The sequence below is a fragment of the Crocodylus siamensis genome, chromosome 2 (assembly GCF_052110815.1).
Source record: "Crocodylus siamensis isolate JL-2025a chromosome 2, ASM5211081v1, whole genome shotgun sequence".
In the NCBI taxonomy this organism is placed as follows: Eukaryota; Metazoa; Chordata; order Crocodylia; family Crocodylidae; genus Crocodylus; species Crocodylus siamensis.
In genome coordinates, this window is record NC_143396.1 from 67,712,452 (window position 1) to 67,740,442 (window position 27,991).

At 42.7% G+C, this 27,991-nt stretch overlaps 1 protein-coding gene across 2 annotated transcripts; it reads right to left on the reverse strand.

The window, feature by feature from the left end:
- Nucleotides 1-79: 79 nt before the first annotated feature.
- PRIMPOL (primase and DNA directed polymerase) lies at nucleotides 80-27,985 on the reverse strand. 2 transcript variants are annotated; one of them, XM_090036105.1, is made up of 14 exons: nucleotides 27,940-27,985; nucleotides 26,967-27,057; nucleotides 25,507-25,720; nucleotides 21,328-21,419; nucleotides 19,863-20,001; nucleotides 19,179-19,326; nucleotides 12,351-12,641; nucleotides 9,844-10,006; nucleotides 7,487-7,584; nucleotides 6,352-6,438; nucleotides 6,160-6,268; nucleotides 3,333-3,415; nucleotides 3,202-3,248; nucleotides 80-427 (listed from the first exon to the last, which is right to left on the reverse strand). In XM_090036105.1, exons 3-14 carry the CDS (start codon nucleotides 25,684-25,686, stop codon nucleotides 89-91), a joined length of 1,776 nt encoding a protein of 591 aa, XP_089892231.1. In that variant the 5' UTR covers nucleotides 25,687-25,720; nucleotides 26,967-27,057; nucleotides 27,940-27,985; the 3' UTR covers nucleotides 80-88. The 2 variants fall into 2 exon arrangements, with proteins under 2 accessions (XP_089892231.1, XP_089892232.1); XM_090036106.1 differs by lacking the exons at nucleotides 21,328-21,419; nucleotides 26,967-27,057; nucleotides 27,940-27,985 and having other exon boundaries at nucleotides 25,507-25,628.
- Between the last annotated feature and the right edge of the window lie 6 nt (nucleotides 27,986-27,991).

Below are 27,991 nucleotides of genomic sequence, written 5' to 3' on the forward strand. Positions count from 1 at the left end.
GCAGAAAAGTAGGAATTTCTCTAGTTGTTATAAATAGGATTTATGGCATTAGGACATAGTTGTGGTCAACTGTGATGTCTTGGATTCATTAAGTAGATATGCCAAGCTTGTTGCTACTGGTTAGCACATTTCCAGTTTTCTCAGCCTCCAGTAGGAGTTCATCAGGTATTTCTTCCAGGTTATAGCTGCATGTGGTCAAACCATTATCTGCAGCTTCAGCTAGTTCAATGTTTTCAGTAGCTTCCAGAAAACAGGCATCATCACTTGCATTGTCCCATTCTGTATTTGAGCAGAGTTTGCCAAAAGACGTCCTGTTGTCTTGAAATATTCTTAGTGGTGTGCTCTCTGAGAAGTCTGGAGGGTTTGAAGATAGCTCCACTTTTTCTTTTGTGTTACCACTTTCATCCATAAATACATATTCTTCTTCCTTAAAAAGAAAACGTCATCGTCTGAATTTCACATGAATGGTTTTTAAAAACTCACTGTTGGTTTTAGATGGCAGCAAAGTTAGGCTAATATTGGATCTTTCAAAAAAGGCCAAATCTAATAGGCATGATGTAGGTCAGTGCAAGACATGCTCTCTTTGTGATTTGGTCTATGTGTCGTTTACAATACAGTTAAGCACTAATCCTACAGAAGTCAGCTCTTGTTTCACTGGAAGTAGAATTTTGCTCTTACAATACTCTGGATTAACCAAGAAACTTTGAAAACTCATACTCAAGAACATTCTTACTAGCAACCTAACTTTATTATTCTAATGTTATAAAAGCTGTAGTTTGTCCATAGCGCTTTATTTGCACTCTGATTGGTTGTCTGAAACAACCAATCACAGTGCTCCAAGAGTGTTCCGGACAGGAGGTGGCACTGCAGAGGGGGCTGAGACCAGCGCCATTGGCCTCATGTCCTCCCCCCCCGCCCCCGCTACCTACAGGCAACAGCACGGGGTGCTGGCTGAGGGCGACAGTGGGGCAAGCTTCCCCCTCCCCACCCTGGGAGACTGTGGCAGCACAGGGTGGTGGCACTCAGTTCCCTCCCTGCTCTGCCCCCCCCAATCATTCCTGACAGGCAATTGGCTAGTCTGTATAGAAGCAGCTAGAGCAAATGTTTCATGCATACTGATGTTTTTCCCTGCAGCAGCAAGTTTGTTGTTTTCAAAGTGCTCTACCAATCTTAAGGTATCTAGCAAAAAACCTACAGTTAACTTAAGTAGTATTGTAAAACTAATCTTAATATAATAAAGATATACATACAAATCTTGACGTTGTCTTTAAAGAGATTATTTACTATATATAGTTACCAACCTCTGATACCTTAAACGGGACTTTTAACTGCATATCTGCATGTAAAACAGATTAACAGTTGGAATTACTTTGACCAAATTTTTACTAAGCGTTAATGAAAAACTGTTATCTTCAAAATTCAGGATATTAATTGCAAGATACTCTAAAAATGTAGAAGTCTTGCATTAAGTATATTCTTCAAAATGCTTTATTAGAGAGAGATTAAAAAATGATGATACAATTTTATATTTAAGAGTCACTGACTAGTTTAATATTGTACCATTTTAAGGCTGAATCATTGTCAGTATCTTAAGGCAAAAATATTTAAGTTCTACACAGATACCAGCTGTATTTCCATGGTGTTTTGTGTTGCAGTGGATAGTTGACTTATTTGCTCCAGCATATCCCTAACCTAAAAAAAAAAAGCCTCTGCAAGGAGTATGTAACTACTTTGGTTGAGAATCACAGGTCTAACCAACTTGAGTGCCATAGCCCTGGAGTGCCTTAAGATCCTTTCAAGGAAGCTGTGGTGTGTCACACAACGTTAGGATTTTTAGGTGTGCAAACATGATTCACAAGATAAACAAAGAGATTTTAAATAGGAATTCAGACTTTTAAAAACATCCTGATGTCTTGTGGTCTGAGTCCTTTGAAACAGCAGAATTGTTATTTTTTGTACTAAGGGCTGGTATTTTCCAAGGTGTGCCTTGAGTCTAAAATAGGTTGAGAACTACTGAGTTAGATAGTGAAGAAATAGCCAGAGACTGAACTCTTGTACTATTATAAACAAGACTTGTATAGATACAGATAAAATGATGTCCAGTGTACGCTACCACTTCTTTAGTTGCTATACTATTATCATATTTAAAAAAACCCCCAAACACTTGGGGTGGTTACACAAGTTATATTTTTCATGAATTCAGGCCCCTAAAAGTGCTCTATAGCTGTGCTGACAGACACATACACAGCTGCAGAGTGCCTTTAAATGGTTGAGCACGCAAAAAAGCCTCTCAAATGAGGCATTAGATGATGGCGCTCTGCTTCAGTGTGTCTTAGGCAACTTGTGTTGCCTGCGGTTAATTTTTTGCGCTTTGTGGGCTGGGCTATCAGTGCCGGGGTGGGAGAGGGGGAAACAGCACCAAGTTGCTGGCTGGGCTTTGCTGCCTAGTTGGAGCTGGAGGGGAAGGGATGGAATAGAGCCTCTGGCCTCATGGTCCTTCTCCCACAGCTACCCCAGCTGGGGTATTGAGGGGACCTAAGAGGCAAGGGGGCTCCGTCTCATTCCCCAACCCCCCAGCTGAGGTTGGGCAAGCTGACAGCTCATGCTACTCCTTTCCCCCTCAATGGATTAGAACACAGCTAAGTTAAGTCTGTCAGCACCCTTGCTGACCCCATTACAATTAGTGCCATAGACCAGTGCTTCTCAACCCATGGTACATGTACCCCTGGGGGTGGGTACATAAGACACAGGCAGGGGGTACACAAGTGCTGCATTTTGCTCTTTGCCTGTTCAGGCTGTAAGTTCCGACCACTGCCCCTCCCGCCATGCCCTGTGTGCCAGAGCTTTCACTCCCCAGTGTCAGTGTGCCAGGGGATAGCCCTCTGCTGGACTCTCTCCAATTTGTCCACATCCTTTCTACAGCGGGACCCAGAACTGACCACAGTACTTCAGAAGTGGCCTCACCAGTGCTGAATAGAGAGGAATAATTACTTCCCTTGATCTGCTGGTAACACACCTACCAATGCAGCCCAGTATGCCATTAGCCTTCTTGGCAACTAGGGAACACTGCTGGCTCATTTTCAGCTTATTGTCCACTGTAACCCCCAAGTCCTTTTCTGCAGAGCTGCTGCCTGGCCAATCAGCCCCCAGCCTGTATTTGTAACTACTTTATTCAGTAGTTAGAAATAAAAACACACGTACCTCTCTGAAGAGAAATGGGAGGCATATCTCAGGTGGTAATGGAGACCCTAAATCAAATATAGTATTTTTTTTAAATTCAGAAATTATTAAATACAACTTTAAATGTTAAAATGTATTGAAAAAATACTCACATTTTGACTTGAAGTTTTCTGCTCTACAAACAGGGTCATGACATTTTTGATACCAAACTTCCTTTTTCAGATCTATCAGGATCCTTGAAATACAAATGCGTATGTTGGCTAAAGTTTAACAGCATAAACACAACACACATTTTGAGGGAAAAATCCCGGCCTTGCTGAAGTGAGACTATGTCAAAGGCTTAAAGGATTTCACCCATTATCTATAACAGTAAATAGAATCTGTCCTGTTTGTAATTAGAATACAACCTTTATATTAATGTAATTTTACAGTAACAGCATACAACTAACGAGATCATGTTGCATATATTGAATATAAAGGAATTGGGGGGAGAGGAGGGATTAAAGCCGAGGTTTTGACAGAGAAACAATTAATCTCAAATGTACATTAAAATAGGACATGGGACTAAGACAGGTTACAAAGCGTAAGTTAAATAAGACAGGTTACAAAGCATAAGTTAAATCCCTTCCTCTTGGAATGAATCCAGCTAAGCCTCTGTTTGAACTTACGTTCATTCTGTCTGTATGTTTCTGCAGTTTTCTGGAAGTGCATGGCTGGAAGGGACCTCAAGAGATTATTAGCCCTCCCCTTCCATTGAGGCAGGATCAGTTATGCCAGGGATGGGCTGGATGCAGCCCACCAAGCCATTCTATCCAGCCTGCGGGGCCCCTAAAAAATTTAGAAAATTAATATTCATCTGCCCTGGGCTGCCTGTCATGTGGCCCTTGATGGCTTGCCAAAACACAGTAAGCGGCCCTCCACCCAAAATAATTGCCTGCCCCTGAGTTATGCCAAGATATACTCTAATACAGTGGTTGGCAAGCTATGTAAGATGGCCCATGGAGTCACTGGATCCAGCCAGCAGAGATGGGGGGGAAGTCTTTGCCTATGCTGCTGCAAGGCAGCAGGGAGAAGCGGCGGTGGGAGCTGCATCTTAGCTCTGACCTCAGACCCGACCCAAGTCAGCCTGACCAGCTTCCAATATAGGAAATTCTGTGATTTGTTTGGCTAAGCTGCTGCAGAATTTGACAATTCATATATTTCTTAATATCTAATCTAGATGTCCCTTGCTGCAAAATGAAGCAAACCACTTTTTGTCCTCTCCCCTGTGGGCATGGAAAATAATCTGAACATCTGCACCTTCCTTGTCCCTCTCTTTGAGACTAAAGCTCAGTTCCTTCAATGTTTCTTCACAGGCCATGTTTTCTAAGCAATTTATGCTTAGGGACCTACCAAAATTGTGATTTTGCAGATTTTGTAAAATCTGGCATTGCCCACAAAAGTGGGCAATGCCCACTAGATCTGGGGGGGAGGCTTACAGAAAATAAAAAAGCAGTCCTTAGGGTATAGTGGCAGCCTGCAGGGACGGCTACCCGCTCAAAGTGCTGCCAGCAAGATGGCTGCTGCCCCTCGCTGCTGACTGGCTGTAAGAGCTGCCTGTCATGTGGCCCTGCCCTTTACCAATCAGCAGCAAGGGGTGGGGCTGCATGACAGATAAGCCTTACAGCCAATCAGCAGTGCAGGGTGGGGGCCACTGCGTCCCCTCAGCCAACTGGAGGTGGAGGGGCACTACTCCACCCAAAATGGCTGCTAGACCCTGCATTCTGCCTGTGAAATCGGTGGGCAGCTGCTGTGAATTAAGTAGGTCTCTACATGTGCTTGTCGTTTTCCTCTGGATTTTTGTTTGTTTACATTTTTCTTGAAGTGTAGGGCCCATGGCTAGACCCTGTACTCCAGATGAGACTAAATTACTATCAAGGATAGACTGGAGCAATTTTTCTTCCAAATCTTACTTGGTATATATGCTAACACATCTCAGAAGGAAATGTAACATTTTTGCAAGTGTCACGTCATTGAGTCAGTCAGTTTACAGTTCACTATCACCCCACATGCTTTTCTTTAGTATTGTTGCCTAGCAAATTATTCCCCTTTTATATTTGTGCATTTGATGAATTCCCTAGGAAATGGAAGAAAACCACACAATAGAACTTCAGAACTTTTTAGATATTCTTAAATAAACATCATGCATTCAGTATTTTAAATACTGATAAATGCCCTCAGAAATGGAGTGGACTTAAATTTGGATCCAATCAGACATGTTGCCTTTGCAAAGTCATACGTCTAGTCATTTGCAGTCACAGTCAACTTCACATCTAGTCACTCACCAGCACCATTTACTTGTCCAGGGTATAACTATTTCTATTCCAAGTAAAACTGACTTAACATTCTTAAAGCTGTTAGTTTCTCAACAGCGTTAACCAAAAATTTGGAGTGATACCTTACTGCAGTCAATAGCAAACTTTTACCGCAGCAGGGTCAGGAATCATCTTTGCCATTTTACCAAAACTGAAGTTAATTCTCTTTGTAACTCCAGCAATATTAACATGGCCTGCTCTTCATTCTAGAATGTCATACATCCCAAAATTACACTTTAATAGTCACACCACAGCAGTCATGTTGTTAAGCTTCATGAACAGAAGAACCACACAAATGTGGTCACTGGACATTAGCATGCCTTCTTGTCTTACTGCTCTGAGAAACTAACAAAGCAAAATTCAACTTAGAACAACTCTTAAGGCAATCTTAGCTACTATACTGAAAATCTTCCCTTTTATTGCTTCTAGTGAGTGGCACAGAGAATCCATCAGGGTCAGAACCCTGTTTTACTAAGTGCTATAAAGGACATAAGACAACCCCTACCCTGAGTTTTCATTCAATAGGGCAAAAGCATAAATAAGTTGCATTCCTTATCGAGATGTTCTTTTATAAAAATGTGTGTGTTAAGTATAGCTCCTTCAGGGAGAATAATAAACAACATACATTATGTTGTTGCTTTTGTGAGCTCTTCCAATGTTTTCACACCAGCGATATCTGCAAATGTCATAAACAAGTAGTTCTTCCAGGGAAAAATAATTCCAGTGTCGTATCCCTGGAAAATAAATAATAATGTATTTGAATCAGTGACGTTTGTAGAGTATCTCTCTCTCAAAAAAAGAAAAGGGTGCATCTCACCTCCTTGAACACCATCTTTATTAACTAAAGAAAGGACAAAGCGGTCAACTTCAGGATAGGGAGAATACTGATATCCTTCTATGGGATCTGTTAAAATTAAAATACATGGAATTACTGTTACAGATTAGACAGGCTCAAGAACAGAAGTGTACTTTATTCTTATTAATCACTATGGGTCTACTCATTACTATAAAATAAAAGCAGAATTGAGCTTAATGATGGTTGGTATTATCTCTTAGAAAGCCACTCTTGTACAAGTTGTTCTTGCTTGACCTCTGAGGACACTCTGGTAATGGCATATTGTAATCACCATAGAAGATGGTCCTGCAGTTTAGAAGTTGGTAACTGCTTAATGTTCAAATGAATAGCAAAATTCTCACCATGAGCTAGATTATGCAACATAGTTTGAGTACTACCTTATACAGCAAGCAGTTCCACCAATTTCAAGTTGGACTGTTGCTGGAAAAAGGAGTAATTCAGGATGAGCAAGGATGACCAAATCTGACCCTTTAAGTTACTAGCCTTACTCACATCTCAGATCACTGACCTGGGTCTGGAATGGGCAGCATAATAGTAGCTGTTCTGAGATGATGAAACTTTAAAAAACAATTTAAATGGGAAATTGTGGAAAAAGAAAACATGTACAGGCTACAACCATGCTAAGCCAAAACTACAGGTTATCCTATTTTCTGGATTCACTTTTATAACTCTTGTCCCTCATGAGTTTCACTCTATTCTACCCACCCTGCCTCTCCCATCACTGTCCCCTTTTTTTCTTCCCCTTCCCTACCCTTTATAGTCTAACCACTATTTTCTATTTAGGAACTCAGTTTCCTGCAGTCCCTTCTTGGCATCTGATGAAGCAAGCTTATGAAAGTTTTTACATCTCTGATTTAGTTAGTCTATAAGGTGCAAATCTACCTTGCCTTCTGCCTGATTTAAGATTAACATGGCTAACTACTTCTCTCTGCTACATGTAATAAGCCAGCCAAAATGTAGATCATCACTTGAACAGTCAGATGTTGAGAGAAATTAGGTGCATTGTACTATGTATGAAAAATGATTCAGGCATTTATAGTTCAGAAAAACTGTTTCTCTACAGTAAAAACATGCATTTAACAAGTTTTTAAACTACCTGAAGGGCTCCTAGAAATATTACTATTTAAGTGCATAGATGTGCCTCTCTTCTCATTTGGGTTGTCACAGGTTAGAATTTTTTCAATGTCTGAAGACCTAGCAAGAGAGAGGACAGAATAAGATTCCATTGCAGTAATTGTAAGTTGCAACAACCTGGCTTCTCATAGATATGGGGCAGGCAATTATTGTGGGTTGAGGGTTGCTTAATGAGTTCTAGTGAGCTGTTGAGTGTCACATGGGTAGTCCTGCCCCTTGACAGTTGCCCCGCCCCACTGTCACCACCTTGGGACCAAAGTCCCACCCCTAATGTTTGCCACTGGAAGTCCCTCTCCTCGCCCCCTGGAAATGCTCCTTTTGGAAGGAGGGGTTGTCAAACAGAAACAAACCAAATCATAGACTAAAAGTCACACACCCACTATAACTTACTTTAATTTTATTATGAAAAATATTTTTGTCATGATTTGTGTTTGTGTAGTGTACACAGAGGTGATTGCATAATAACTCAAAAATACATTCTTAGTTTTGTACATTTTGGGGGGACTTGTGTATGGTGGGGTGTGGGTGTGTGTGATGGGGTGGGTTGCTGTGTAGTATGTATGCTAGATGTGTGTGCAAGGGGGACATAGGGGATGGAGGGGGACTGTAGGGTGTGAGGCAGGGTAGAGAGAGTGGGGACCACCCCCCCAAACTCCTGCCATGGCACAGCAGCAGCCAGGGGTGTTCAGGGTGCTGATGCCTAGCAGGGCATGGCTCCAGCCAGCACTGCACAATGCAGTGAGGGGCACGTCCTCCCTTGGGCTGTCTGTATCACCAGTGCTCCCCACCACTCACACATGGTCCCTGCGGTCCATGGGCCCGGGAGGGAAGCCCCATGCGCTGGAGCCAACTGCCTTCCCTGCCAGAACTGCAAGTAGAAGAAGCAAGCCCCAGGCACCTTCCCCTGGAGGGGCAGGGAAGGCAGCTAGTTGCAGTGCATGGGGCTTCCTTCCTATGCCCAACAAGCATGGGGGCTGAGTGCAAATGGTGGGGAATGCCAGTGATACAGATGGCCCAGGGGAGGCTGCACCCCTCACTGTGTTGTGCAGTGCTGGCTGGAGCTGTGCTCCACCAGGCACCTGCACCCTGAGCACCCCACCTGCTGCTGCTGCCACCACTGCCTGTCAGGGCTGTGTGCCATGGGGGCAGTGTAGGGGGATGGTCCCCACACCTCCCACACACTGCCCAGGCAAGCTCTGCCCGCCCCAGCCCCACACTCAGTGCTCCTGCCCAGCTGCAGCTCTGCCCCCACTGCTTCTCTACCTGCTGCCCAGAGCCAGCAGAAGACTGGGAAGTGGAGCAGGTCCCCAGGGGCTGCAACCGTGTGAAAGCTGCACGCTGGCCTGGCTGGACCCTTCCACCCACGAAGGTGGGATCAAGGCACAATTGGATGTGTTGGGGGGGGGGGATGTATACGTAGGGCACCTCACTCCCACCCTCATGGGCAAAAGGGCTAGGCAAAGCAGTTTGTTGGTGGGTGCGGTGGGCCAGACGAAAGCGCTTGGTGGGTCGGATCCAGCCTTCCAACTATATTTTGCCCACCCATCATAGAAGATGCTCGGTAAGTTATAGTCTAAGGCAGCTGTTCCCAACTTTTTTTTTTTTTACTGTGGCCTGGCGGGAATGGGACAGGGCACATGGAGCCAGCTTCCTTCCTCCCCGGGCTCCCCTGCCACCTGGCTTTAACCCCGGAAGCTCATCTGTGACCCCAGAAGCTGCTCCCCCAGGCAGACAAACAGGTGTCCAAATGGGGGGGCTCGTGCCACAATCCGGTGGTTGGGAACTTCTGGTCTAAGGACTTTATCCCCCTGATCTCCTTTGATCATAAATTGCAATTTGTATATCTAGCTGAAAGACACTGAGGAAAAAATTGCTGATCCTCAAGCTTGTGTACAGAACAATTCCTTTTACTTTACATATTCAGGATGCCAGACCAAGTGTCTTTAACTGCACATACAGAACCATTTAGGAATCTCGTCTAAATTTAGGAGTACAGTAGTAGAAATATAGCACTTATTTGGCACTGGTCTTCACCTGACAAGTCAATACCTTTTATCTTGTTTTTTTTTAAATCAGGGGACACTTCAGTAACTATCAAATGGTTTCTCTAAACTCACTGCAGATTAGAAGGTAAGTCCAAAAAAAGTTGCGTCAGAAATCCAAATAACCAGAGAACTTAATCTGTTAAAAATAGTAACTAAGCTTTCTTTGAATATTGTGTACTAATGTCTTTAGAATATCAGCCCACCAGCAACTCTGAATGTTATTAAAGTTTACATTTTAGATGTTTGCTAAATTCTAGCGCAACAAAAAGGTTACCTAATGTTGCAGACCAAAGAGGAAAGGAAATACTGCTCTTCAATAGAAATATTCTCTTTGAGTTTAGGCACAAATTTGTTATCCTCTGCTATTTCCAAAGTCACGTGTCTTCCTGATTTTGATGATTTATACAGCCGAAAGTTTCTATTCTTTGTATAAACTCCTACAAAAAGATACATGTTTCTTAACACATTTGGAGTTGGCCAGGTTCTATATAACATTTAGCATTTGCACACTATACATGAATGTCTAATTGAGCAGAGCAAAATGTTGCTGATTCTATTTCAACACCCATGGTGTAAGCTTTACTTCTCTGCTGCAATACATACTTTCACATTATCAATTTATTAGGCCAGTTGCTCAAATTGCTGCCCAGGCATTTTATTAAACCAAACAACAGATTAGTACCAAAACAGCTAACTAGTTCAGTCAGCTCTAAAAATTGTTTCCCAGTCTCTGTTTTAAATAGTTATTTTATAAAAGCTAGTTTACCATTAAGTACCCTGCCCCTTAAACACAAGTATTTTGCATCAGGAACACAGTTTAGCTCTTTGTTTCCTGTCCCTTGTGCATCACTGATCATATCATATCTACACTATAAACAACATAAATACCATAGACAGAAAAATGCAATTTTCATATCAAACATCTTGAGAGATAATTTGACAAGTTCTGCTCTGAAACTGCTGGGGAAATGGAAGGTTTAATTTGTGGCTGAATTCAGTTTTGTGCAAAAGTAAAAGGGCAGAGTGCTGACAGGCAGTGGAGTTAAAAGCATATCCCTCCCTTCCCCCCTCAGTTCTGTCACTGCATTTCATCTCATCTTTCAATATCTTCCTGTTCAGTCTTGTTCCCTCTCTGACACTTTACAGAGGTAAGGTGATCCTGGTTTTTGGTGATTATCACTTACTGGACCAAGTGCATAGTGGGAGAGATGTTAGACCATTGACTTTGTAAGCTATGGTGGTAAAAACAACCACTATGTTCTCTCTCACATTTGGCTAAAGCTAATATCTGAAGTTAAACACTTGTTGTGTTACATAACTGTATTCTCCTTCCTTAATTTTTATACGCTAGGTTTGCTGTAGCAGTTACTGTTAACATGGATGAGGTAACAGTCCCATTCTAGGGCACTTGATTGCACTTGTTTGTCACAGAATAACAGCACAATAGTAAGGTAAAAAAATGCCACTGGCTGATAAAAAGATTAGTGTCCATAATGTTACATTACTGCAGAAACATACTTGTGTGAGCCAGGAACTAGCCTGTAAGGCTCTTACCCACAAGCCAATCTTCCAACACTTTATAACACAAGGTTAAAAAAAAAAAAAAAAAAAATCGGAGAAAAATCTATACTATAAGCAGCTATGGCAGATTAGTTGTTACTTCCTAACAATATGAATTTGTATTTTGATAAAGGCAGCGATTTTTCTGATACACAGGCACTTGGAGTACATCTGCATGAACTTCTTTACTGTCTGAGCCCCCAAAGCCTGGAATAGACTCGCTCCGGAGGCGGTGCAAGCATCTACTCTAGACTCTTTTAAGAAAGAGCTGGATGCCTATCTTGCTGGGATCCTTTGACCCTAGCTGACTTCCTGCCCTTGGGGTGGGGGGCTGGACTCGATGATCTCCTGAGGTCTCTTCCAGCCCTAATGTATATGAAATTTATGACAATGTAATGTTCTACAGAGACCCTTGGGCCAAGTGGCAGGCCAGCTCAAGTTCTAAAGGCAGTGTAGTCCCAGTAGCACAGCAGATAAATCAGGCTAACTACACCTGAGGAAGAATAAGTACGTTAGCTCAGATAAGTGCTGTGCTGCCACAGCTCCATTATGTCTGGTTTTCAAACTGGCTTGTGCAGCTCTGTAGTTGTGTGTCATGGTCATATACCTATAGCCCTGCTGTCTGCCGTTGACTATTTTTTTTTTTTTTAAAGTATTTCCTATGAACTATTATTGCTTTAATAACTACAAGTTTTATGTTCAAAATTCAGCAACTTATTTGCTTTTTAACATGGTAGTAAACTGATCCAGATTACCTGAAACTGACTAGCAATTGAAATACTTGTCGAGTAGATCTTACTTCAAAATTCTCCCCTAAAGGTACACCAAATCATTCATTAGAAGGATTTCTCTTGAGACTTGTATATACTCCAGAAAGGAGCATTCTGCTTTTGCACTAAACCAGGGATCAGCAACCTTTGAGCAGCAGTGGGTTAAATTAATAATCTTCAGTCTAAGACAGGCCAGTGCTTACAATTTGGTTGCTACTAATGTCCCCCCATGACCACATTCCACTGCATAGTACCCTGCACCATAAATTCCTCCACTGCCAGATGTTGCTGCTGTCCTGGCTCTGCGAGTCAGAAACAATTCAAATCCTACCTACAGGCTAAAGGCTTCCAACCCCTGCTCCAGACAGCTGTTGATTATTATATTTCCTACACAACAGATGAGAGCAGAATTTGGCTCATCATTATGGTGACAACTCAGGTTTATATTTACCCATATCCACAAAAAGTTGGTTGCCTCCATCTTTATCATTTACTACCAGAAAGGAAAATTCTGATTTTTCCTTCTGTTGTGAAGTCTCAGTGTCCAGCGTTTTGCACATGCAAGACTGCCAACTTCCAAAAGCATCCATTACTGCTACAGTATTAACAGGAGAACCATTTAATTCAGCTGTAGCTTTGGAAGACTGGAAAACATGGCCTATCTCCTCTTCTGGAATTGGAGCAGCAGCTTTAGTCTTAGTTAAACGAAGAGCAGGCTGCAAAACTGTTCTCACAAAATTACCTTAAATAAGAAAAGATATATATCAGAGTCTTATTTGTTCAACAAAAATACATTTCATCTTTTGTGCAAAGAATTTTAAGTGGAAGGTGCAGCATAGTGTCTTTCTGCTCTTCATAGACTATGTCAATGCCCAACCACACCTGAAATCCAAAAGCACTGAAAATCCAAGTTTTGGCATTAACTTTAACAGAGACTGAAGTTTGTTTGTAAAAACCACAAGAACAATATTTAAAAGGATTGCACACATTTTGGTTATAGTATTTTAAAACAGTAAACTAAGTAGTACTATATTTGGAAAACAAGTGCAAGCACATGCTGGCCTACTGGAGTCTATTTCTTCTGAGGCAGTAGTCAAATGATCAACATATTTCAAGGAGGAAGACTATAGTGCTATCATTGTAGCTTCATCTAACCATAACCATATTTATCTGCTCCTGGCTACCTGTCAAAGATGACAGGAGCCAGGGGCAGTAGGACCCAGGGGAAGCTGACAGGAATCAGGAACCAGGCCAATACAGCCCCACCTCCAGCCCCCTCCCCAACCAGAAGCCAATGCCTGCCACAGCTTTCACTGCTTCCTCGCATGCTTGCTGGCCATTCCAGCCCCATGTGGCCCCCCGCTGCATCACCAAAGCATGGGACCCACGCTGGTACCACAGAGCCAGGAACAGGAGGATATGTATATGTATGCACCCCTGCAATGGGGGGAAGGGGGGAGAGAAACAGAGAAAGACAGACACAGAGAAAGAGCAATAAGGGAGGGAGAGACTGTGCACCCACCCAAACCCCTTGCACTGCCATATATGCAGGCCCCCAGACCCACAACCCCTCATACACAAGCCACCTTCCCCCCCCACACATCTCCCCACAAACCCCATACCCACCTACACTCCACATATCCACACACCCACATGCTCCCTCACCCCACATACCCACACACCAACAGCCGCCCACAAGCCTATACCCACCCCCGCTGTTCAAGTGAGACAGAGCCAAGGGGCCCAGATGACAGAGACACAGAGCCAGAAGCCCAATCTAGGGTATAAGGATTGTAGACTGGCAATCTGATGATGAGCAGGGTGGATGGAACATGACACCACCTAATATATATCTTTATTCATTAACTTAAACATCAGAGTGTGACAGGTGACGTGAGGCCAAGGGAGAGTAAAGGGGAACTGGAGTAGGAGGATGGGTGCTGTGTGACCTCCAGGGGCATCACAGCTGCCCCTGGGGGCATACTCCATTAGGGATCCCCAATAAGCACAAGCAGCATTCTACATTCTTAGTCAACTGAAAGTCTGATTCTGTTAACACTTGTGAATGTAAGCAACTAGTAAAGTTGCTAGGATAGTTCATATGCATCAATGCAGCATCAAATGCTTAGGGGAGAAACTTTGTCCACCTAAAAGGCAGTTTTCCAGCTGCACAAGTGGCCTTTTTTGGCATCATTGCACAGTTTGTGATTTTATTTCCAGCAAAACAGAGGTGCTCACATGGCTACTGCACATACTCAGTAGGCTACACACTAGTCAAGAAGGTACGTGGCTACCACAAAGGAAAAAAGATATCAGGTGGGGGTCAACCCTCCCAAACTTTAACCTCAATAACCATGTGGTTAGGCACTTCTCCAGGAAATGGGAGAGCCTGGTTTTCTCTTATCCAGAACATTTGAACCTCATAGCACTCAAGCCACCAGAGCACGGGTCAGGTATTTTCTAGTTCCCTCTCCAACATTCCTTTTGAAGCTGAGCCACCAAATCACGCATTTAATAATATTGGATAAAATGGATGGAGAGCAGTGGGGAAGTGTCCACCCCATTGAGAGCAAAGGTCCAGGACCGGCTTCTTTCCACAGTAGATCCATCCTATTGAGCCACAGACCCTCCAGCTAGATCTGTTCCTCCTTGTCCTATACATCTCCCTCTTCCAGTTGCCCAGGGCCCCAGGTGGTCAGCTTCAAAAGAAGAGCTGAAGAATGTCTAACCTGCAATGTTAAAGCACTGTGCCAGGAAGTCAGAGAGAGACAAGTTCAAGCTGCTCCTGAATTAGGTCTCTTGTTTTCTGGGCAAGTGCCTGAACGTTTCAGCTACTGAGGCTAAAATACAGAAGAGTCCTCCTCCTCCCCATTTCCTGCCTTTGGTTAGTAGCAGTGGCATATACAGGATCAGCAGCAAGAAGTGCTTTCCTAGCAGACTAGAAGAGAAAATTAGATTCAGTTTCTGTATTATTCATATCTATCTCCACCCTCTTTCTTTCTGTTTCTCTAATCACTTCATGTTAGAATCACACCCCATATTTCTCAACTGACTCTCCAGTGTTCTTTGAACCATATTTATCATTGGCATGAATAAAACTAAGTTACCTGACATAAATGAGATTGTATGTGCTTGGCTGGCTGTGAATTTGATTCCTTTCCTCATAAGCCTTATAAGGTTTAAGAAAAGGGGTCTTCTGTTTTTCACATTTCAGGACATTGCTTAATTTGAAGTCCTTTAACATGAACTCCCCTACCCCACCTGGGGTAACCTGCTCATAAATAAATTAAGAAGCTGTGACATAGGTGTCTACATGGTCTGGTGGGTGGCAAATTGACTTAGTGGTCACACCCAGAGAGTGGTAGTAGAAGGGTCGGTATCGGCCTGGAAGGATGTGGGTACTGGGGTCCCACAGGGTTCAGTCCTTGGACCTGTACTCTTCAATATCTTCATCAGTGACTTGGATGTGGGTGTACTCTGTCCAAGTTTGTGGATGATACTAAATTGTGGGGTGAAGTGCACACTCCGGAGGGTAGGGAACAACTGCAGGCAGACCTGAACAGGTTGGAAAAGTGGGCAGTACACAATAGGATGCAGTACAAAAACAAGGACAAATGCAGAGTGCTGCACCAAGGGTGCAAAAATATCTAGCACACCTACTGGCTGAGATGTGACCCTCTCAGCAGCACAGAAGCAGAAAGGGATCTCGGAGTCACAGTGGACTCCAAAATGAACATGACCCATCAGTGTGATGAAATCATCATCAAAGCTAACCGCACTTTATCATGCATCAGCAGATACATGACAAATACAACCAAGGTGATACTTCTATGCAGCACTGGTCAGACTGCAGCTGGAAGTACTGCATCCAGTTTTGGGCACTCATACTTCAAGAAGGATGTTGATAGACTTGAGAGGATCCAGAGGATGGCCACTCATATGGTTAGGGGCTTACAGGACAAGGCCTATGAGGAGAAACTGAGGGACCTGGACCTCTTCAGCCTTCACAAAAGAAGGCTGAGAGGTGATCTTGTGGCCACCTACAATTTCAGTAGGGGAACACATTAAGGGATCAGAGATACTCTGATCACCAGGGCGCCTCTTGGGGTAACAAGGAACAATGGCACAAACTGACAGAGAACAGATTTAAGTTAGATATCAGGAAAAACTTCTTCACGTTAAGGGTGGCAAAAATTTGGAATGGGCTTCCAAGGGAGGTGGTACTCTTCCCTACCTTGGGGGTCTTTAAAAGAAGGCTGGATAAGCATCTGGCTGGGGTCATCTGACCCCAGCACTCCTTCCTGCCTAGGCAGGGGGTTGGACTTGATGATCTTTTGAGGTTCCTTCCAACCCTAGCATACATGAATCTATGAACTCCCCTACCCCACCTGGGGTAACCTACCACATGCCAGAGCACACATGGCATAGGTGTGCCCTGGGGACAAGTAAACTTGTCCCCAAGGAAACAAATGTCCATGCTCATCTGGACACAGCCTTAGACTGTAAATGCTTAGAGTTCAGAGAGGCATAAGCGTTGTCAGTCTAACATCTGACAAAGTAGCCTATTGTCTGCAAAAACTTGTGCCATCTGAACCAGTTAGGGCAGAGAGGCACTGTAGAGACGGCCTTTTGACTTAAACCTCAGAGAGCTGGAAGGTTTTCAGGACAGCTGAACTATGTTAAGAAAGTCCCCTTTTTCTGAACTCCAGGGAACCCATGCTTTTGGGGGACAAACTTAAAATTTGCCCTAGGGTAGCCTTTGTACTGTGGATATGCCTTCTGGCATAGGGGAGTCTACTGACCAAATGTCAAGGCACCCAGATAAGTAAGAGCAGTCAACATCTCTGAGAAGCAAGTCACTTAAACTAGACTTATCACCACACAGAAACTGTGGCAGTTGTTTCTCCAGCTAAGTTTTCAATTGCAATGACTCCCTCCACATCCTGCAATCTCCTCTGTGTCAGAGCATGTTTTCCCATTTCTACAAATGAGGGGACGTGCCATCCCATAGCCAGTCACCTCTTTCACTACAAAATTCTAATTAATCTCTAGAGGAGGACCTTTCTGTGCACTGTATAACAAAGGGATCACATGGAACAAACAGTTACATGTGTAAATAAACAGTGTCATAACATAATACATGTGTAACCTTAATCCTAGTATTTTCCAAATAAAGTTTCACTTTGTAACCAGATTTTTTCTCCAACAGTTGTGTGCAGTTACACATGAAGATTTAAAACTGCCAAAAACTGGGCACAAATCCAATCTACAAATCTGTCCCTTCTGTATACATATAATAGTCTTTGTTTACAGTGTTCAATCATTTAAAAGTTGTAAAAATATGTATATATTTACTTATATCTACAATACATTTTTACAACTTTTATATAGTTGAACAGTACCTCTGTAAATAAATACTATTACACAATCACTTGCATTCAGTTACAACTATACTCAGGACATTCTTATTTCCAATTTATTCTGATTTCATTGTTCTGTAAATACATTATAATTCCAGCACTGTACATGGACCCAAGCTGCCATATATATGTTAAGCAGAATAGCTGAAGATACCACAGCAGCATGCCAGGTAAACGGTTTCTAAAAGTTATTTCTATACAAAATGTTCAGTCACTGAGTAAATTTTTATGATTCTGAGATAAATAATTTTAATTAACCACACTGAAGTTGTATAAAGACATTTGGGACCACATCAGTGGTCCCGGGGCTGGGCGATCTGTTGTTCCAACAGTATAATGCACCCAGAAATCTGCTTTAAAATTACAAATGAAGCCCTACTTACACTTAGGAAACTTGAACTACAAAAAGCACAGTCTTTATGCTAGTCCAGCAGCCCTTCCAATTTACATTAAGGCCCAAAATGGCTTCCCACCACTCCCTATATGCTAAAGATTTAAGAAAAAGGCTTTAAGGCACCTGTGTTCTGTCCCACAAGTCTTCTGCTGAGCATAGTGTATGGGGATTTAAGATTTTGACCAATAAAGCTTAATTTAATCTATTAAAAAAACAACCCCCCCCCCCAAAAGCACGTTACAAAATGAGTTATCTAACTTGTAACCAGCCTCAGTGATGTTTTAGTACAGGTTTCCCTCAATTTATGCAGGTTCAAATTATTTGAATTTGCTCTTATATGATGACCCTTTTGTACCCGAAATTCATTATATGTAAGGCAAATTTGCATATATGTGATCAGCATAGGCCTGGAGAATGCCACATAAATCTAGTTCGCATAAAGTGAACCTACTTTATAATGGAAAAAATTGGGATATGTTCCCCTGTCAGCTGTTCCCGGGACCAGCTGGGGTGAGTGCGGACAAGCAGAGCACTGAGTGGTGAGGGGAGGTGGCACTTGCCCCAGCTGCAGTGGCCCTAAGAGCTGCCTGCACCAGCTGCCATCAGCCACTGGGCTGCGCCATGCCCCGAGCCCCCCAGTGCTCTGCCTGTCCCCACCTCACCCTAGCTCCTGTGCAGCTTTCCTGGGAGCTGCTGATGCCAGCTCCCTGTAGCTGCTGGGCTGCACTGTGCCCTGGTGCAGGCAGCTGGCTCCAGCTGCTCCCAGGGCTGCTGCAGCCAGGGCTGGGGTGGAGACAGGCAAAGCACAAGGAAGAACCTGGAGCCCCTGAGCCTGCAGCAGCCACCAGCCCCAACCTGCTCTCACCTGGCTGCAGGTGGCTGCCTGCCCCTGCTACAGCCCTGAGAGAGCAGGCACCTGCTTGCAGCTGCTGGGCTCCACCGCACCGGGGTGCAGGGCACGGTGCCCCAGGCTGTTTAGGGCATGGCACAGCAGGGGGCATCCACCACTCCCAGGGCTGAAGCAGAACAAGAGCAGGCTAGGGCCGGCAGCTGCTGCAGACTTGAGCTGGTCCCAGCCTGCTCTTGTTTGGCTGCAAGTGACTGCCTGCCCCTGCTGCAGCCCTGAGCGGCGGACGCTGTCTACTTGCAGCCACTGACCTGCGCCATGCCCCAGGAATTCATATACAGCATAAATCGAGTGAAATCTGTACATATAGTATATAAAACTTTTGAATTTAGAATGCGTCTATTCTAAATTAAACTAGAGGTCTAGTCACAGAAAACTAACAAAAAACATAAGCAGAAGATGAGTCAAAGCATAACGAAACATAAGTAAAATTAGTTATCCTAACTGGAAATGAACATTTGTTTTCTTTTATGATCCTTCCACCATTAAAGTGTCTGTCTGTACAATAAATATACAAACATGCATTTTATTTCTCATAGAAGGAAGAAACATACATACCAACATGAATATTATCCTTAAATGCTGTCTTATGGAGTAAAAATATTAAATGATGGCTGAATTTTTCATCAGTGCTGGAATCTAAGTTCAAGACATCATTAGCAGAACATTTAACTCCGTAACGTTCTTCAAGATTTTTACAAAAAAGCTAAAAAATATAAAACAGTTAGATTTTATTTCTGTAAAATGCTAGAAAAAGGTGTCTATAAATCCTGGCCCAACTACAGGTTTTTGTCTTCATTTAAGAGTTTATCAGTTTCAGTTGCGAGCACAGATTTTCTTCCTTTTGGATCAGACTCAGATTTCATAGCTCAGATAGCTGAAATAAACACAACACATTTCACACCTCATAAACTAACAGGTGTAATATTAGGATACTACTGGGCAACAAACTTCCAGTTTCTCCTAAAAAGCCTAGGATAGTGTCTCATACTATTGCTTCTAAAGTGAATTTCACAACTCCACTGAAATCCCTAATAAGCCAGTACTACCTCAGAACTTAAGGTGCTATCCTCAATATCCACTAAATGTGAAATCTTTTTTTTAAGTATTATTCTATTTAAATAACTGCAGCCATGATATACTTGAAACAAAAAGTTCACTTTTTTTTTTTTAGTTTCCATCTTATGGCCAGTAACTAATATAGAGACCTATATTATGTTGTAATATCCGTTTCATCTTTACCTCAATTAACTGTGCAACCATCATTTTGCCATCAGTGCCTGGATTCCCTGGTTTATAGAACTCCAAATCAAAATAAAGTTTGCAAACAGCTTTCTCACGAATTACTTCATAACAATGAAACAGACTTGATTTCTGACCTCTGCCAAGTAAAAAAAAAAAAAAAAAAGACAGAGAAAAAGTTTCAGGATTTATTATACATGTTCATGAACAATAAACAATCATCTAAAACAGCGCTAAACTCACTTTGTTCCCTAGGTTAGATCTGGGCCACAGGACTCCTTCTGGGCTGAATACAACCCTAGGTACCAGCTTGGGCCTTGCAGTGACAGTGGCAATCAGAGCTGTGGCTCCAACCCACGACATGCAGCACAGCTCCTGCTATATGCCCCTTGCTGAACCCAGAGCTGTTGCCATGGCCACGTGTTCCATGCCACCACAGCAGCTCCTGCACAGGGCAGCAAAGAGATCAGCAGCTGTGGAGGGAAGACTGCAGTGGTGGCAACAAGCAAAGCCAATGATATGTCCACCAGGGTGCAAGGCCCCTAGATTCTGGGGCGGGCCACTCCCATCCAGCCATGCCCCCAACTTCCTGCTATTAGCACAGTGGGGTGGAGAGAGCAGCTCCATGGGCCAAATCAGGCCCACATGCCATACATCTGAAACCCCTGATCTAACATATTAAAAATCTAACATATTCCTCCTTAGCAAAGTAAGAAAAAAAGAATTAGAAAATACTTTTGGAAAGAATGGTCCTATTATGTCCTGTACAACTTTCTATATGCATTTTGAGACTAGAAACCTTAACAAATACTTATTGGCAGCATCCTATAAGTTACAAACACAAAATCTATAGTACTGAGAACATACATGTGCTAATGAATTAAAAGATTTATGGAAACTAATTTTAGAAACACACCCCTGAGATGATTTACAATGCAAATAGAAAGCACTGAAACCTGAAAGCAAAATAAATGACTTTCACATAAAAGTAGATGCAATTAAATGTTGATGTCTGAACTGAGGGGACACCCCCCCTTCCACACACAATGATGTTAATAGCTTCAATAAAAGGAATATTGGACTTTGAGAATTCTCTCAGTAATCAGATATTACTGATAATATTTAACAAATTGTATTTACCACATGTAATTAAATTGACTTTGAGATTTCTATAGCAAAAGACAAAACGAGAAATTAATTATGTGATACATTTCTATGAAAAGTGCTATTTAAGTTGTTTATTTATGGAAGCATAAGTTATGTCCTCTCTTGACACTCTAAAATGATGTTTTTTTACCCCCTCCACAAAAGCAAATTCTCTTTTGTAGTCAAGTTCTGCTTGGCACATGAAGCTACCTGATATGATCTCCCTCAGTGACAAAATCATGCTTCTAAAGGCCAGACTGCACCTACCCCAGCCCCAGCAAAGCACAGAGCAGCTGAGAGGTATTTATCAAATACTTACTTATAATAGAACCAAAGCTCAATATATGTTGTCACAAGGTAAAACCTTTGTCCGTCTTCAGTGTTCTTTTCCAAAGCAAATACATGCACTTCCTTTTCAAGATTGAAACAAAAGGACAGTTTACTTTTTTCCTTTTTTTTTAAAATACTTTGTTGTCAATATGGTCTCATTGAAATTATTTACTAACCCTTCATCTGAGACACTAAGTTTCTATTTATTAAAAACCTACCAAATGATTGTTTTAAATTAAAACAGTAGAACTTGCTGCTATGCAAGAACTGCGTTCTGACTTCAGTTATAGCAGTATAAGTCTGGAGAAGCCCACTCAGTAAAGTTAACATCAGTGCAAATCTTTGATAACATATCAAAAATGAGGCTGAAGTGGTATTGTATATCTTTAGTAATTTTGATCTATAGCAAATACCACCAGTTAGAAGGCAATCATCTATAGAAAAGAGCACTGTACATTAAGAGATAGAAGTATAAAACTCTCAGCGAAGTATAATAATGTACAAGCCATCTTTTTATTATATACTATGTATAAAACTACAGGTAACCCAAAGAGAAAGAAATGCTAACATACTGGTAGTGATTAGGTCACATGCTTTGTCATGACCATAATTTTGGATAATGAGGTATTTATAAGAACCCAATACCACTATCTTTTACTGCATTTACCATCACAATAATCCTAAGGTTGGAAGTGCAGTTTCTCTATTTTACAGAAAACTGAAGCATAAAGATAACTAAGAGTCACAAAGGAACTTAGGCCCACATGACTCATGCAAAAGTCATGCTGGGAGTCTTGTGCTAAAACAGGGAACTGAACCCAAGTATCCCAAGTTTCAATTTCTTTTAACTTGATAGTTGACTTCTTTGGTGAGACCTATGACTTAAGTGTTAGTTACCATCACTTCTGGTTTAAATACTGTATTTTCTCATTTGCTACATAGCCTCAAATACAATATAAACCTTGTTTTTGGAAGGCATAATGTAAAAAAGATTTTTCCAGAGTCATGCCCAACTGTGACATAGTAACAGAGAACAGGAAGTGCAGCGTCCCAGGAGAGAGTCAGGGTAAGGTAACAGGGACTTCCTAATGTGCCAGGACAGCAACAAAGCTGGGCCCTAGACTCTTGCAAGGGCAACAGCAAAACTGTTACTTCTTTACTGTAGGTAGTTCTCTATATAAGTTCCTGTAAATAATAAGTATTACTTCTGCATAAGCCTCAAGATACTACAGACTGCATGCAGCAGCTCACCCACCCTCAGCCAGCTTAAAAGCTCTTTAGCCAAAAGCTACTGCCTCACCAACAGCTTTGAAAGGGTTAACACTACATTCTGACCCTGCTGTTTGTAGATGCAAGAAGTAACAACCCTCTTGGTGACAATAAGTCAGAGTGCCTGCTTGCTCTATTCCACCCTGTTTCTAACAAATTAAAATCAGCTTCCTTGTTTAAGATACACACACCCATTTTGGAGGGTGAAAAAGGAGCATGTGGTTGGTGAGTAAGTACAGTAGCTCACTTCGCATATTACCATTTGCACCCTTTCCCCTGCATTGTTATTTAGGCTCTGATCCTGCAAGGGCAGACCTCCCTACCCTGTGCAAAAGCTCAGAGTCAATATGCCTCCTCATAAGATGGAGGCAAATGCAGGATGGGTTCTTTAGTAATTTTTCCCTGTTATTCTGTGAGATTTATCAAAATACAGTTCTAATACAAACAAGATGAACTGAATGTGTTATAATATATTGTGCTAAAATACTCCTAGCTTTTTCAATTAAGCAAATGTATAATTGTTGCTATTCCTCCAATGACTGTGTTTGATAACTTTACCAATTCAACTTTAAAGTTTATATTTATATAATAAATATATAGGTATGGTAATTTGCATAGGTATGGTCATAAATGCATGGGTATGGTAATTTGCTTCAACACTGGAAAACTGAATGATTAAATGAGTATATTTAGGAAGCGCTTAGGAAACAACTTAAGTCACTAACTCTGATGGACAACTTTATGGCATATTTTATAGGGCAGAAGAATTATGTTATAGCAACCACGCTTTTAGAAAGATTACAATAGAACACTGCACTCAAGACTAGTGAATAATTTTCATTGCAACAATATATGAAACCTGAAGGGAAGAGGCCAGGGGAAAGAACCACAACAAGCAACTAACCACAGAATGAACAACAGCCTATTTTCCTTCATCCTGTCCTTGTTATACTAGGAGACATCAAGATAGTCATTTGTTTTCAATTATTCTAGGTTTTCTTTACATCTAGCAGAGGCCTACAATATTTTTTTGTAGAAGTCATTTTAAATCATCAAATGGAAGTGTCCACTGAAATGCTGTTTGTGTTTTGTTTTAATTTTTTGGTTGACTTTGTTTTCATAAACATTTCATTTAAAAAAAAAATTGTCACAAAATCTGAAACACAAACGGTTATAAATAAATGGAGTTAAAAACTTTGGAAGAGGTTTATTTCAGGTGATTTGGCTCTTATTTCAACTTGTGTCCCACCTTGTTTTTCCAGAGGTACTGTCTCTGGTCTGTCAGTAATGAGGTGCCCTCCTTTGTGGAATTTTTTGGTCTCTGTGTCTTTTGTTTTCTGACTTGTTTTCTTCTTCCTTCTATATTATTTTTCTTGACCTTTTTCCTGCTATCACTTGTTTTTTCCTTCATCAACATCATTTGCCAGTCCTGTCTTTTCACTAACAAGCCCCTCCACTATCAGAAGTAAATGCCCTCTAAAGCAGGGGCAGGCAAAATATGGCCTGCAGGCCACATTTGGCTCACCAGGCCATTCAACCCAGCTCACAGGGTACCTAAAACGTTTAGAAAATTAATATTTATCTGCTCCTGGCTGCCTGTCAAAGATGACAGGAGACAGGGGCAGTAGGACCCAGGGGAAGCCAGCAGGAGTCAGGAACAAGGCCGGCCCGGCCCCCCCCACCAAGCCCCCTCCTTCCCTCCCAGCCTCCTCCTTCCTCCCCCCAACCAGAAGCCTCTGCTTGTCCTGGCTTTCACTGCTTTCCTGTGTGCCTGCTCCAGCACTACGTGGCCCTGGCCTGAATCGCTGAACCATAGGAGCATGGGGCTGTGCCAATACCTGGGGGCCAGGAGCAGGTGGGGGGGGAGTGTCCATGCAATGAGGGAGGGGGAGAGAGAGTGCTCATAGGGCAAGTCCCACAAACACACATGTACCCAACACCCTCTCGCATTGCCATACATGCAGAAACCCACCCCCACACTCCCCCCTCCAAAGCCCCCCACATGCTCCCACACCCCACAGCCTCTACACCAGTGGTTCTGGACCTTTTTCAGTCAACATACCCCTTGGTCTCAGAGTGAGACTTCACATACCCGCTTTCAATGGGAAATAATTTTTTTTAGGCCCTTCAACCCATGTTAGGGGATACATGAGAGATATTTCATATACTGTCTAATGAAGCAACACATACCCCCTGTTTAGAACTGCTTTTCTGTACACCTATCCACCCCCCCCAAAAAACCACTACACATACACATCCATACCCTCCCCACACCCCACATACCAACAGCCTTCCAACCTATACCCACCCCCCATGCTCCCCACCTCCCCCCACAATATGCAATAGTAAGACTTCATTTTAAGCTATTGTATAATCACCTTTATGTACACTACACAAACACATGTAAATCAGGACAAAAATATTCTTTTAAAGCAAATTAATGAATGTTGTAGATGTTTGATTTTTAAAATATAATTGGGTATTTTTCTGGTTCTGAAGTGGCAAAACCCCTTGCTGAAAGGAGTATTTCTGGGGACAAGCAGAGGGACCTCCGTGGCAAAGGTACGGGGTTATGGAGTGGGACTTCCAGTCCCAAGATGGTGGGGCACCTACCAGGGGGTGGGGCAACCCAAGAGGCTCTCTAAGCAGCCCTCCACCCGAAATAATTGCCTGCCCCTGCTCTAAAGTCTAACGTTAGACATCATGTTTATTACAGTTACGATCCCTGGATGTCCCATGCTGTCTTTTGAGGATTCAAGTAACATGATCTACCAGGATTGCACAATAAGAATCCTGTAGCTTGAAATTTACTTTGTAGATTATCACAACTTTAAAAGCCAACTAAACCTTCAAAGTATCTCAATAGTAAAGTAATTCTTGTAACAATCTGATGCCTCACCTCTTTGCAGGTTTTTACATAGTCAAAAGCTTGAGCTTGACGAGGAAATATTTTCCAAACAGAGGATGGTTGCCATGGTTTGGACAGCTTTGGCCTATAAGCTGAGCAAAGTGGGTTTCTTTTATATTGAGATTCTAGTTCTTCAATCTTCTTCAGTTTTTCTTCCCATTTTCTCTTCATCTGTCCTCAGGCAGTGAGAAACTAACCTATAGCACTATATTAAATATGTAAATATAAAAATGGTTTTTGGTTTGGGCTTTCATTTTCAATAAACAAGTCTGCTTTTCTAAGGTTGATCTGTTGCATATAGTGAGTATATACTCCACTTAATGAATAACGGTAGCCATATTCAAGATTAACACTCAGCTTTGCCATAAAATTCCTTTTAACGTTACAATCCCCTTACATTCCCAGATCAGTAAGAGAACTTGTTTTCACATCAGCTGCATGAAGAATCAAGTTGTGGAACCGTTAGGCTTGTTCCACTATGGGCGCACCAGAAAGGGCTTAGTCTAAAGGAAGCCTGAGATCATTCTATAACATTCTGCTTACAGAACACTAATAACTTACCTACAAGAACAATGCGCCAAATTATAATTAGGCATTCTCCCACCAATACTGGAAAGTATATAAATATGTTTCACAAATAAATGAAGAGTGTAAAATGATTAGTCTAGGCCAGGGGTGTCAAACTCATCTGAAAGATGCACGGTATGGGTCTGGTCCATAGACCAGATCAGGATCCATCACCCCACATTGGATCTAGCACCTGTGGCACCTATCTTGGACCCAGCAGAAAGAGGCCCACCACCCTGGTGTTTGGCTGTCACCCTGAAAACAAACTGGCATAAGGCTTCTTCCCAGGGTGATATTAGAGCTCTAACACTGCTGTTCTCACCTGGGTGCTTGGCAACCAAGCAAGCAAGAAATGTGTATGGTGCTGGAGCCCCAGCAGCACTATGGTTTCTTCCTGCAGCTGCAGCCAAGCACACAGGCAAGAGCTGGCTACTTGGCACCTGTTGCCAGAACAAACCACAGCATCGGGCTTCTTCCCACAATGCTGCTGCAGCTCCAGCACCGTGACTCTTGCCCAGGTGCTTGGCTGCCACTGCAAGAAGATCCCCTATTGCAACCAGAGTTGGGGCAAAATCTGCAGCCCGAATGACCCAGCTCTGCAGGATGGATCCAGTCCACAGGTTGTATGTTTGACACCCCTGGTCTAGGCCACACAGCCAGTCAGTCCTTGAGACAGGATTAGATTTGTGTCCTTAGTTCCCGACCCTAAATTTGTTAGACCCTTGTATCCCAGGCAAATGAAAACAACTAAATCTGAACTTTGTATTTCAGCCTCACCTTGATAGTTGGTCATACTGTTTTATAACCTCAAGATTTCATGGATTTATTCACTTGTATACACGTTTACTGGAAAAGTTGTTACGCTTTTGAAACAGCAGACCTACCTGTGCTCAGAAGAGGCATTAGCACACCTGAGCTCACTATCACTCAGTCTTTGAGCTTCTGATCCTGCAAAGCAAATCTGAAGCAGGAACACTGAAAAACAAACACCAGCATCATTACAAACCAGCCTCACTTTTGGCATTTTTGCCCAGCGAAATGCCCTCGATCTCAAAACTCTTTCAAGCGAGCAGGGCAGTTTCTAGTTTTATCACAGACACACAAGACCTGATCCTGCTACCATTAACTGATTTGTTCCCCTTTCCCCTTGTAAATCTTTTGTTTTGCATCATTGCTTTCTTTCCCCTGCTTCTTCACACCCCACCTCTTCTACTTTGGATTCTCTCTCCCCGACTCCGTATCCCACCAGGATTACTCAGCCGGGACATCAATAGAGTACAACTAACTCGGGGGTGGGCAAAATGCGGCCTGCCAGGCCATTCTATTTGGCCCATGGGGATCCTAAAAAATTTAGAAAAATCAACATTTATTTGCCCTGGGCTGCCTGTCATGTGGCCCTTGATGGTTTGCCAAAACTCTGTAAGCATCCCTCCACCCAAAATAATTGCCTGTCCCTGAACTAGCTCCACACCCTGCCCTCTGGTCAATTACAGGCCAGGTCCACAAGGGGAATGTCAGTATTTAACACCCCCTTTATGCACTCATGTCCAGAACAATATCCTCAAAAGGCCCCGTCTAATACTAGATACCTTAATGCCCTAGAAGTGCTACAAGCGCCTGTTTCCACCAGCAAAGTCTCCCAGGCATGTAAACTGAGGCTGGTGAGCACGCAGCCACCTACCAGTACTTTCCAGACCTCCTCAGGTCACTGAAACCATTGGTGCCCAACTCCTACCCCCTTCGTAAAGACCTATGCTCCACTGATGCCCCCGTGTCTCGGCAGGACACAACGACCTACGGGAGACCCCAGGGCAGGCACCCCCTGGCCTCCCCTGCATCCAGTGCACAGGGGGGCACCTTTTTGGCAGGCGAGTCACAGGCCTAACCGATCCCCTGTTCCCGCCCTGTC

Excerpts from the sequence above, each read along its gene's own strand:
- PRIMPOL (XM_090036105.1), bottom strand. The coding sequence starts at position 25,686 with ATGAAGAGAAAATGGGAAGAAAAACTGAAGAAGATTGAAGAACTAGAA. Across the intron at positions 12,642-19,178 it reads TAAGGATAATATTCATGTTG|GTAATTTTGTGAGAACAGTT; the intron begins GTATGTATGTTT and ends TTCTTATTTAAG. Across the intron at positions 3,249-3,332 it reads AGAAAACTTCAAGTCAAAAT|GGTCTCCATTACCACCTGAG; the intron begins GTGAGTATTTTT and ends TATTTGATTTAG.